This window comes from Mustelus asterias, chromosome 8, assembly GCF_964213995.1.
Source record: "Mustelus asterias chromosome 8, sMusAst1.hap1.1, whole genome shotgun sequence".
Taxonomy (NCBI): domain Eukaryota; kingdom Metazoa; phylum Chordata; class Chondrichthyes; order Carcharhiniformes; family Triakidae; genus Mustelus; species Mustelus asterias.
In genome coordinates, this window is record NC_135808.1 from 86583648 (window position 1) to 86596821 (window position 13174).

A 13174-nucleotide genomic window follows, 5' to 3' on the forward strand; every position below is an offset into this window, starting at 1 on the left:
AAAATCCACACCTATAGGAGTTTCTTTTATCTTTTTCAGGCATTGTATGAGTTGGTTAAGTGCAACTTTGATACGGAGGAAGCATTGCGAAGATTGAGATTTAATGTGAAGGCAGCCAGAGGTAAAAGCATATTAATTTCCCACTAGGTGGTGATGTTTCCTTTACAGTTGATGAAAGCATTATAGCCTTGCTTACTCACTACCATTTCCACTTGGCTTTGCAATAATTACTTTAGTTGTAGTAAAGATTAGTTGAATAAAATGTTTCATATACATTTTTCCTAGTACCTATCTTTTGCCCCAAATTCTAACTTCAGGATTGTTCTTCAGATACTTTAGTTAATTTATTTCCTCCACTTGAAAGATGTTGGTTGAAATCTTTCAGCATTGTTTTATTTTAGTTCCTATGGGTCATAAAATTAAGCTCTGCATCCATAATATACCTACCCCTATTTGCAGAGTGCTTGTTTCTCCAAAATTGAAGTCCCCTGACTTATAACACAATGGAGTTTACAGGAACCAATTATAAGTCTTAAAATGTTAAAAATGAGTGACATGTGTTCACAAACCAATGTCCAGTTCCTCTGAGTTTTTGTATTTCTACTTGCGGTAAGCAACTTTTCTGAAGCTATTTGTCAGCCAACAAGTAATTATAGATTAAAGCACACACACGCTAGGAGATGAGCCTAGTACTGTGTTGGCATATTTACTGTGCTCTCAAGCTCTTGGTGGTAATTTCTGCCTAAAGTAAGCAGACCCCTCCAAGACAGTAGCATTGTCTCTGCCTTTCCCACTCCACTACTCCATGTTCATCTATAATCCTGCCTGTCTCTGTCCCCATACCTCTGCTGTAAGATCACAGTTTAACCAGAAAATCAGAGGGAGGTTTCTCTACTTCCATGGGCCCATTCAGAGTCAGCCACCCAAAAATATACAAGATGGATGGCGCATAATGTCAAAACTGGCATTGTAAAGCCAAAATAGGGTGCAAAGTTATATTTATCATAAGTACCATTCTCATAATTCATAACTTGGCAAAATCTGTCAATAAAAATCACGCATTTGGTGAATTTTCTAGGACTTTTATCTGTCAATAGCCAAGTGCTATATATAAGCACTGTTGCAAATATTACTCAACTCTTTGAATTACAGTACCTGTATACTTAATACCTGTGTTGTGCTGAGGTGTGTACTATATTTGCTCTTTTTTCCCCCCCCATTTACTGTAGAAGAACTCTCAATTTGGAGTGAAGAAGAATGTAGGAATTTTGAACAGGGACTTAAGGCATATGGAAAAGATTTCCATCTGATCCAGGCTAACAAGGTATATAAAATCTCATCCACGTTTACAATCCTGAACTCAACTTCTCGGATTAAATTTTGCTTTTATTGGAAAATTCTGAATATAAAATGTTATCAGAATTTGAAATGCTAATTAGCAGGCCCCATTTTATATCATAATACAGCTAGCATGTTGTGTCATGTCCAAACTCGCTTTGAAAGATAGTTTCACAGTTTTCCTCAAAGTAAAGTGGCACTGGGGAAGTTGCAAACATGATTTCTAGAGTTACTATACAACAAGGTTACTCAGCACCCCACCTGCCTTATGTCCATAACACCACACATTTACCATGCCTAAATATTGAATTTGGTCTCTAGTTTTTGTTCGAAAGCCATTTAGCAAAAGGAGATAAATTTTCCAGGATATGAAAATGCAATGCAGCTGCTTCAAATCAACCTAGTACTTCATGCTGGGAAACTCTTGAAAATTGCATGTTCCCAGACTATGCAAATATGGTTAGAGATTCTGCAACATTTTCCTTGTGTATGTTTTCATTGATGCCTAGCTTATGAGGCATGTTCAGGTCTTGAACCAAAATATTTTAAAAGTCCATTAGAAGACATGGTATAAAGACAATTCATGTGCAAGATAAATCTAGTTATACATAAACTAAAACATTTTATATCTAATAGTTAAACAGCAAAATAATTTGGAGTAAAATACAGAAACAAACAAAGTTTGCCTTGCAGGAAGTAACTTTTATGTACTTTCTTAAGGTGGTAAATTATTACTGATTATTTTTTTGTGTTTCAGGTGAGAACACGGTCAGTAGGGGATTGTGTAGCATTTTATTACATGTGGAAGAAGTCTGAGCGTTATGATTTTTTTGCACAGCAGACTAGATTCGGAAAAAAGAAATACAATCTTCATCCAGGTGTTACGTAAGTGTTTTTGAATTACTGACAGTAAGTAGTTGTATAATCATCTTTGGTTCTGTGCTGGAAGGCAGGTCCTTGGCAATTAATCGACAAACTGTGGGGAAATGCCATGTTCTTTTACCATGGGTGGGATGAGAAGGCAGGCCCCGAATCTACGCCACAGCCAGAACAGATCAAACTCCATCAATTGGCATTAATCTGATCCACACACCAACCATTTATCTAACTGCTCCCAGCCCCCAGTTGTATAATATGGCACCAAAAGAGCTTTGACAGAGGGTCATCTGGACTCGAAACGTCAGCTCTTTTCTCTCCTTACAGATCCTGCCAGACCTGCTGAGATTTTCCAGCATTTTCTCTTTTGGTTTCGGATTCCAGCATCCGCAGTAATTTGCTTTTATCCAGTATAATGTGGCAATTTATTTTCTAGCATTGCATTAGCAAGTGTGTTCTACATTGATATATTGTGAAAGGCCAGCAGTGTGTGTGTTTTAAACTGCCATGCCCCTTTCCCCTTCCATAGTCCAGTCGTGCTGTATAAAACAGTTTAAATACAAGGTAGGCATAATGTAGCAAAGGTTTTGTTCTAATCTGGTTCAAGAGAAAAATGGATACAAAGTGGAGCTGTAGTATATTAGGTATAATTTTTCAGCTCGATTGTATTCACCTGCTGCTGGTTTTCTAAGCTCCTTCTGTAGTTATTCCAGTACTGTTAAAACTGACCTGATATTCCCAGGACAAATGGCATAGTAGCCCCGCTCATTATTTAATATTGGTCTGCTGCTGTTTTATTCTCTGACGGGGGTCAGGCATTCAGCACTATTTACTTTCTGTGTCTTTGTCTGAATTTGGAGGCCAGTATTGTGCTATAGAATCCCTGCAGTGCAGAAAGAGGCCATTTGGCCCATCAAGTCTGCACCGACTCTCTGAAAGAGCATCCCACCTAGCCCCCCTTCTCAGCCCTATCCCTGAAGGCCTGCACATTTACCATAGCTAATCCAACTAACCTACACATCTTTGCATACTAAGGGGCAATTTAGTGTGGTCAGATCTCTTAATCTGCACATTTTTGGATTGTGGGAGGAAATCCACGCAGACACAGGGAGAATGTGCAAACTCCACAAAGTCAGAATCAAACTTGGGTCCCTGGTGCTGTGAGGCAGCAGTGCTAAACACTCTGCCACTGCGTAAGTAATATCAACGCAGAGATAATCTCTCCGGTGGATAATCCACCAGCAGAGTAGCAGTATTGAAAACCCATCTGTTCTGAATTCCATTCTCAAACTGACAAGGAGTCAGAGCAGAAAAACCTAGGCTTTGCAATGAAATAATATTCTAGGACTATAATTTCAATAGGAGACCTGAGCAATATACTTATAGCCAAGATCCTTAATTTCATTGTTTGTTTCTACTCATGGTGGATATTCAGTACCCCATCCTTGCAGAGCATGGAGTCCAAGTGAATCATAAATCAGCTTTAGCTTGGTTATGTAGAAATGTTATTGTGGCTAGCAAAGAGGTTTTGCAGATAGGGTTCACAAGGCAGGAAAGGGATTGGGGCTGTGTATGTCAGAAAAATAAATTCATGGCACAAAAAAAAGTTTCTTTTAACATTACATTTCTGGTGGACCAAGTCAGAAGTGCAGCCAATTTGAAATGGCCAGTCAGGTATTTGTATAATAAATGTAAAATTTGGTTTTAGGGATTATATGGACCGTCTACTGGATGAAACTGAGAGCACAGCTTCCAGTTGTGCACCTTCACCACCTCCAACCACCTCGAACAGTAGCAGTAGCCAGACAGAGAGGGAAGATACTGCTGCAATAGGAAGTAATATGAATGGTGAGTTGTGAATCAACTTTTTGTCTCATCTTGATTTTAATACTCTATCCTTTCTGCTTGTGTATTGGGATATAAAGATGCTATACATTGCTTTTACTGTTAACTTTGTCATCATAAAACACTTGCATACTAAAACAACTATCAGTTATGTTTTGCTTGCATTTGTTATGTTTATTCCCTTCACTGCTCTCAAGTTTAAAGGGATCTGTCTCTTTAGTATGCCTCGTTGTTATTTTCAGTATGTATACTATACAACAGTAGCCAAGTAGGAGAAAATATGCAATATTGTCCTTTACCGAGCGTGCATCTTAATTTATTTAGTTTGTCTCAAGCTACTTGATATTTTCTGGGCTCCTTTCCCTAGACTGGAAAATTACTAGATGAAGAGCTATCTTTGTTTTACCTTCCTTACTAAAGTAAAGTTAATTGTAAAGTTTATTAGTCACAAGTAGACTTACACCAACACTGCAATGAAGCCACTGTGAAAATCCCCTAGTTGCCACATTCTGGCACCTCTTTGGGTACACTGAGGGAGAATTTAGCATGGCCAATCCACCTAATGTGCACACCTTTGGACTGTGGGAGGAAAACCAGAGCAGCCAGAGGAAGCCCATGCAAGCACAGGAGAACATGCAGACTCCACACACTGACCCAAGCCAGGAATCGAACCCGGGTCCCTGGCGCTGAGAGGCAGCAGTGCTAACCACTGTGCCACCATGCCACCCCAAAAAAAATCTTTTTCTGATTTGGAGTGTACCTGCATTTGTGTTGATACCTAAGAGACCACTCTTGATAAATTGACCAGAAAATGTGAACTGTTTTGAGGCCTACAGTGTGAAGTTGGTTGAATGTGCTTAAGTTCTTTTGAAAATATTAATCTTAACAGCATGCATACAAAATTGAGTAGAAATCAGTACTAAAATTTAGTTTCAGATATTTATCTCTAGACACTAATATTCTCGGCAGTTGTTGGTTTTTCTGAGAGGAGATATTAAAGATCTCCTCCACCAAATGTCAAAAGTAGACAAAATAAATTGAGTGCAGCCCAAAGTCCCTACTGCTTTGATTTAAGGTACTATTTTCAGGAATTATATTGTCTTGCTAGCTTCAAGATATTCTAACTGTTAAGACCTAAAATAAGATATTGTTTCCACAAATTAAAATCATAACATCAGTTAAGGGATAACATTGATGTAATAGCAAGTCACACAGGCTTTATGTCTAGTGACATGAAATATTCTAATGTTATCTTCATTGTTTTGTAAAACCAACAGTGGTTTTAGTAGTAGTGGTGATGTTCACTTTTGTGCAATTTAAAAGTGCAAATTGTCTAATAGTATTGATATAGTTGTAATTTTAATCTTGATTTTTAAATAATACTCCAATGTAGTACTTTTATTTCTAAATATTTGAATGAATGTCACAGTCCTAAATCATCCAACTGGGTTGCAATATATTTTATCACATTTAGTTGTGATGTTAAAATCAAGGGAAAATTCAACAATAACCAGTATATTCAGTCCATCAAGATTATACTAATGTTTTTTACAGGAGCGGCCTAATCTCAACCCATTCTCCCGCTTGCATCTCTTAGCTCTTTCCAATCAAGTATCTAATTATATATTTTTTTAGAAAGGATCGCTTCAAAACTCTTGACAGAGTATGCATAATTTTAATCACACTCTGCCAAGAAATACTTGGCAATGTCCTATTTAATCCTTTTTGCAATTATCTTTAGTTTGTGCCCTCTCGTTACCATCTTACTGACCAGTCCATCAAAACCTCCAGAATCTTAAATATCTTATCAGTTTGTGTGTAATATTCTCAGCTCTTTTGTCTAAAGTAAAACCAGTGAGAAACCTGAGCTCTGGCTCACTGATAGATTCCTGATATTTGTCAGTAGTAAAAGGATGCACAAGGTGTAGGCCTGGTTGGTTGAGGTGTGGGTCCTGTGTCTGCAGCACTGATTTGACTTTGAGGAATCTGTGTATATATTGATTTGGGTGTTTACTGATTGGATCCATTAACACATATATGTCTCTGCTCAGAACTATGCAGTGGGAAGGAATAACAAAATATCATCAGTTAAACATGCAAAAATTTTTAAAACTAACCTTTTTGACATGGCAGAGCATATCAGTGCATATGTTTGCCTGACAGCTATTAATAATTGGAACATAACAGATAACTAAATGTTGTTTTAACTTGCAGCAGTTTTAACTTGGTAATCAGCCATTTAAAATTCATTAGAATCTTGTAACTTTCATTAAATATTGCTCTATGCATGCTGTTAGTATCACCTATATTTAATTTAACAGCATTTTTTGGCTTTTCCTGCAAGCTGACTCATCCTCAAAAGTGCAATGCTTTAATAAAAATTACCATTGTGTAAATGAACAAAAGAAGATAACAGATGGCTTATTCGATCAATGTGCTGTCCTTTCTTGCCTGAATCTGTTGCTGCTCCTGCATACCAAGGTCCTTGCTGTCTTGCTCTGGATCTCTATGGGTTAAGGGAAGTCTGATAGAATTTTCTTTTGATCCTGGGGATTTTGTTATTTTTCTTAAATCAGGTAAGTAACCTAAAGCTTTGTAAACATCAAGTAGTGAAATTTTATATATTCTTGATGAGAAAATAATGATTTTGCAAAATATTAACTTGGTTTCAGTCGATGGTTTGATGAGGTGCATACATTTTATCATGTGTGGGAGCAGTCTTAGTTTTATGTTACAGCAGTACCCTGAGGATCAGTATCCTTGGTGCATAGTGTATTAAACTTTTATTCCCTCACTAGAATTGTCGGACAAGTCACTTTCGTTGAGAATGTAATTTGGACTGTGTTAAGGAATTATTTCATCTTCTAGTCATCTCACCACAATTCTAAGTGGACCATTTACCTGCTCTTCCCTTGCTGTTCTTTCTCTTTTTCTTTTTCTCTTTCTCTCTCTCCCTCCCTCTCTCTCTCTCTCTCTCTCTCTCTCTCTCTTTCCCCCCCCCCCCAAATGAATCCATTCTGCTCTACCTTGCAGGATACTCTCAATCATAGTGCTAGTGCCTATTGCACTTTAATTCCAGCGCACTCTTATTAACCATGTATACCAAAAAACACAGATTATGTACAATGACAGCAATAAAGTGTTTAATCTTTTAAATGTATGATCTATTCGGCAGCGAATGTAGTCAGACCCTTTGCTAAATTGGAACCCAATCAAACACTCGCCTCTTTCTTCTCTTTCCCCACCCAACCCCAAACGGACTAAAATGTCCTTTAAGCATATATGTTAGCTTCCAGCTAGACATGCTGTATATTGATTTTATAGACGCAATTACGTAATAGTTCATCTGAATCCCATTTCCAAGTTAAATGATGTTGTGAAGAAGGATGTTCTATCGGCTTGGATCGATTAACATATACTTCATTACCTTGACATACCAGAACTAGACATCATCTATGACATTCCCCAGCCTCTCTTTTCAATTTATTCAACACAAATTAATTTATACACAAAGCATGATCTTCTGACTGTGTCACAGAATTTGTCACAATTTGTTCGAGTAAAACTGATTACATTAAATGCACGTTCATTGGTCAGTGTGTTTGCAAAAAAAATTGATTTTACAGCCTTTCCCTCCGAGTTCTAGAGCATTTATGTAAAATTCTGTTCAGATATAATTAAAAGTAGGTAAAGAAGAATGAAAGGTTTGCAGCACTACTACCTTTCTGTTCAAAGTACTCTCATTTATCTATTAAAGTCTTTAAGATAAATATTCAACCTTGAAAGCTTCGACCTAGAAAGATGCCAAAAGCTGGTGGCGCAGTAATGTTGCTGCATTCGTAATCTAGAGACCCAGGGTAATGTTCTGGACCCAGGTTTGAATCTATTCACAGCAGGTGGTGGAATTTGGATTAAATAAAATGTATGGATTATCATGAAACCATTCTGAATGTCATAAAACGCATCTGGTTCACTAATGTCCTATAGGAAAGGAAGCCTGGTCTGACTCCAGACCCACAGAAATGTGGCTGACTTTTAATTGCCCTCTGAAATGGCCTTACGAGCCACTCAGTTATATGAAACTACTACGAAGTTGATAAAAAATCGATCGAGACCCTGGAAATGACATCAGCAGGTGAAAAACCCTGTCTACTCAAGTCCTCACTAACATCTGGGGGTTTGAGCCAAAATTGGAGAGCTGTTTCATAGACATATCAAACAACAGCCTGATACTGTTGTGCTGACGGAATCATACTTTGCAATGTCCCTGGGTATGTCCTGTCCCACCTGCAAGATAGACCAGCAAAGGTGTGGCGGCACAGTGGATGCAGCCAGGAGGGAACTTTTCTAGGAGTCCTTAATATTGAATTTGGGCCCATGAAGTTTCATGGCATCAGGTCAAATATAGATAAGGAAGCTTCCTGCTGATTGCCACATACTGTCCCTCCTGCCAGCTGATGGATCAGTACTCCTCCATGTTGAACAGCACTTGGAAGAAGCATTAAGGGTGGCATGGGTGCAGAATGTACTGTGGGTGAGAATCTTCAATGTCCATCACCGAGAGTAGCTCAATAACACCACTACTGACCGAGCTGGTTGAGACCTGACTTTGTGTGGCAGGTCGTGAGGGGAAAACATACTTGGCTTCATCCTCACGAAGCTGCCTGCTGCAGGTGCATCTGTTCGTGACTATCAGTGGGAGTGACCACAGTCTAGTCCTTAAGGAGACAAAGTCCCATCTTTACATTGAGGATATCCTCCATCATGTTGTGTGGCACACATACAGCCTTCTACCACCACACTGTCTCCTACACTAAGCCAGTTCTGGATCCATCTTGCCAAGTTACAGTGGATCCCATGTGCTTTTACATTCGTTATTAGTTTCCCATGTGGGATCTTGTCAAAGGCTTTGCTGAAATCCATACAAGCTACATCAACTACACTATCCTCATCTACATACCAGATCGCCACCTCGAGAAACTCAAATCAAATTTGTTAGTCATAAACTCCTCCTGACAAAGCCATGCCTTCAGAATTTTCTCCAATTGTTTCCCTACCACTGATGTGAGACTCGCTGGTCTGAAATTCCGTGGGTGATCTCTACCACCCTTCTTGAAAATGAAACCTTATTAGCTGTCCTCCAATCCTCTGGCACTTCCCCGTGGCCAGAGAAGAATTTAAAAAATTGGGTGAGAGCCTCTGTAATTTCCTCCCTTGTCTCCCACAGCAGCCTGGGATACAAATCATCCAGACCTCGGGATTTAGCTACTTTTTAAAGTTTGCCTATACCTCCAATATCCCTCTCTCCCTACTTCAAACTAAAGAACCTCATCGTCTCTCTCTACCCAAATTCTGTATCTACATCCTGAATCCCCAACAATCAACATGCCGGGGATTGTCATTGACCAGAAACACTAGCAATATGAATACTGTGGATACAAGAGCAGGTCAGAAACTGAGAATTTTGCAGAGAGTAACTCTTTTGCCCCCCACCCCCGACAACTCAATACCTGTCCACCATCTACTTGACACAAAGCAGACTGTTTTATTGGCGTCCCTTCCACAAACATTCACTCCCTCCACCACCAACACACACTCACAGCAGTGTGTACCCATCTATAGGATGCACTGCAAGAACTCAGCAAGGGTCCTTAAACAGCACTTTCAAACCCACAACCATGACCTAGAAGGACAACAGCAACAGATACTTGGGAACACCACCACCAGGTAGCTTCCCTCCAAGCGACTTACCAACCTGACTTGGAAGTATGTTGCCATTCCTTCACCATCGCTGGGTCAAAATACTGGAACTCCCTCCCTAACTGCACTGTAGGTGTACCTACACCAAATGGACTACAGCGGTTTAAGAAAGCTGTTTGCCACCATCACCTTGCAGGTGGAATGATGCAGGAATTGAAGGTGAATTTTATTTTCTTTTGAGGTGGTGTAGTCAGCAAACGAGCTCTGTCTCCAAGAAAGTTCGATTTCTGGCATTTAGTTCATTTTCATTGTGTTTTATCTCCATTCTGTTAAACTTTTTTTTACCTTTTTTAGGCAGTTAATTATTTTAGTTGTATATTTTAAAACTGATTTCTCCCAGTAGTATCAGAAAAATAAATACAGGCAGGTTCATACCTTATCAGAACTTGTAGCAAATTTAGAATTTCATGAATGATTCTGTCCCTGCCCCTTTATTAGTATGTTTTCAGAGGAAGTAGGAACTGGAGAGTGATGCTTAGAAAAGGGGAAATGATTTAGCCCATAAATGTGGATGTTCATGTCTAACCAGGGCAATTAGTGTATAAATCTGTGATGTTTATGTAATTGATGGTCTGTTGAGAAACATTGTATGTTTCAATGAGATTTAATGTTAAAACAATTTTTGTTTTGTTTTTTGGAAAATATCTGCAGGTAATAGACTGAAGAGCCAACTGAAATCTTTTTGTTGTATCTGATGCAGGGACAAATGCTAATGGTCCAGTTGAAACATCAGATCAGTGGCATGATTATGACGAAATCAAGGGATTGAACTACAATGGACCTGTCAATTCTGCAGTTTCTGGGCATGCAAAAATGAACACCAATGGCTGTGAGAAAGATGATTTGTGTGATGTCAAACTGCTAAATGTACAGAATGATAATGACGAGTCTGGATCAAAGTGTGAAAGACCAGCTAAGAGACCAAAAACTGATAATGACTCTGGAAATGAGCAGAACAGTATAAACATTTCAGAAGCAAGCCTGCACCTGAAATCTGAAGACACTGAGAATTTGGCTGTTCTGACTGACTCATCGAGGCACCATATGTCTGTTGAATTGGATGCTTCACAAATCTGAAGAATTTGTAATAACCCAGTTTTGGTCTTAATGGCATTTTTTTAAAAAAGAAACCTGATTGATAATTGGGTTGGTTTGTACAAATTTGGTCATTGACATCAGTGATGTCTTTTTTATATATATCTATATATATTAATATATATATTAATATATATATGTAAGTTCTTCTGACTATCTGGGCTCAAAATACATTCTATATTTTTGCCAGATTTCTACATAGAATTGAGAATTTTTTTTGAATAAGTACTCAAGTTTCCTTGCAGTCCTTTCTGTAAAACTTGTACAGTTCTCTGATTTGTACAGTTGCTAAGCTTTATTGTGGAGGGAGAAAGATAATAAATATACCAAGAATCTAATAATGTCTGACTCATTCCATTTTGGTACAACTTTGTTTTTAAATTATTAAAATATGGAATGTTTAAAATATTTAAGAGGTAGTGGTTTTACACTGTCTGGAGCTGTGATGAGGTTTACCGGGGTCACAGTTTTTACAAGACTGTAATTGATTGAAGCTTTTTGTATGCTATTCTATTACTGCAGCAAATATTTTAGCTTGAATATAAAACTTCATCCCTCTGTTGCTGAGTCACAGTTCTGATTATATGCTGCATTTTCTTTATTTTTGATAAGACTTGCCTACAACATGTTGGATATGCATGTTACAAAATGAAATTGTGCAAAGACTGAGCTGTGATATTTTTCATTAAAAAATGAACCTTTTTAATTTTGTTTTCTTCTCAGGATTCATATTAAGTTTATACTCTCTAATATTGTAAATTTATTTCAGCAGTTAAATTCTAAATTGACAAACATAAGTGAAAGCACAATCCAGAATCACCAATTAAAAATACTTTCATTTATACAGCACCTGTTTGTGACCTCTGGCTGCAAAGCATTTTGGAAAATTCAATTGGTCATAGTTCTTGGGAAATGCAGATGAATCTGCGATATCCAGCAGCAGCCATCGTGCATTCATTATGTGCTCTCTGCTAGCATTATTACAAGGATGAGGCAAATTGAGTAAATGGATGGTACAGAGCTAAACTGTCCAATGGGGAAACACCCCAAATAGTGATCAATAATGAGTAATGCCTCCAGTTAAATTCTGCAATAAGATTCTGTTGTCTGGACAAATTAAAGGGTTAAAGTCTTGGGGAAATGTTTGCATATGTCAGCTTCTCCCATAATTATATCATTCAGAGAGGGTAACCTATTTAACCAGAGATGAGATAGATGTCATTGGAACATGCTGTTGAGAGTTTAGCAAATTGCTTACAGTGCATTGTGCAGATGATACATATTACAGCATATTGTACTAGTGGTGGAGGGAGTTTAAGGTGAACAGGGAACCCATTAGGCAAGCTGTTTTGTGCTAATGTCAAGCTTCACTTGTTGATGGATATTCACTCATTCAGGCAAGTGGGGAATATGGATTTTGTGAAGTCATAACGTTTATTGTGGTCCAAACCTCTGTTCCCTTGCAACCAAAGTATTTATGTAGCTGGTCTATCCTCATCTCATCTCTGGAATTAAGCTCATGTCAATGTTTGGACAAAGGATGTAATGAAGTCTGGCACTGATTATTTATCCTGTTGAGACCTCAATGGTTTTGTTCTGGCTTCTTGTCTTAAAAATTTACTCCTAAGCATCAGCTAAAATACCCGAGTTTTAATTAGATTTGTATGGTGGGCCTTCACTCTTCAATGAATCAATCTCACACAACTTCTCTTCACCCAGTTGTCTAGGTACATGAGCTTCTCATTTAGTTGGAGGAGGTGTACAGATTCATTTAGACCACCTGGTTCTTCTATTCTCTAATTACCCTGTAACATTTGGAAGACATAACCACAACTTTATCACCTTTCTCGCAAAATCTAAGAATATTTTGAGCTGCAATATTGTCAGCTCAATATGTAAGATGATGCCTGTATCTTTGCTCTCTTTTCAGTCAGTCATCCATCCTGTTGAGTACAGTGTCTGTCATCCATTATGGAATAACACGATTGACTGTCCAGGAAAAGGTGTGCTTTAAAATGTGGGCTTCAGTGTAATTGCATATCAGGGAATAATGCTGCATTATCTTTTCCTTGTATGTCTTGTTTTCCCATTTGTTGAACCTCCACATTACTGTCTTCATATTGTCACCATGGCATAATTTGTGTAATTTGAGGATTGAAGATCTATGGCCAAAGTTTCTACTATCGCCACTGACTTATTTCAAAAGCCCTAGGATGCATGCAATAAAGGCTTATTTATCTTGTGCTTGACAATTTTTTAA

At 38.2% G+C, this 13174-nt stretch overlaps 1 protein-coding gene across 6 annotated transcripts in view; it reads left to right on the plus strand.

Annotated features, from left to right (window-relative positions):
• LOC144497327 (mesoderm induction early response protein 1-like) overlaps nt 1–11616 on the plus strand; it is a 43474-nt gene extending 31858 nt beyond the window's left edge. For 3 of the 6 annotated variants that reach the window (XM_078218437.1, XM_078218434.1, XM_078218436.1), the window contains exons 9-13: nt 40–121; nt 1230–1324; nt 2096–2223; nt 3923–4062; nt 10520–11616. In XM_078218437.1, coding sequence (XP_078074563.1) covers nt 40–121; nt 1230–1324; nt 2096–2223; nt 3923–4062; nt 10520–10896 — 822 coding nt within the window. In that variant the 3' untranslated portion in view covers nt 10897–11616. Of the gene's footprint in view, nt 1–39; nt 122–1229; nt 1325–2095; nt 2224–3922; nt 4063–10470 lie in introns of all 6 variants that reach the window. The other 3 variants (XM_078218438.1, XM_078218435.1, XM_078218439.1) reach the window with 3 other exon arrangements.
• Nucleotides 11617–13174: the final 1558 nt, after the last annotated feature.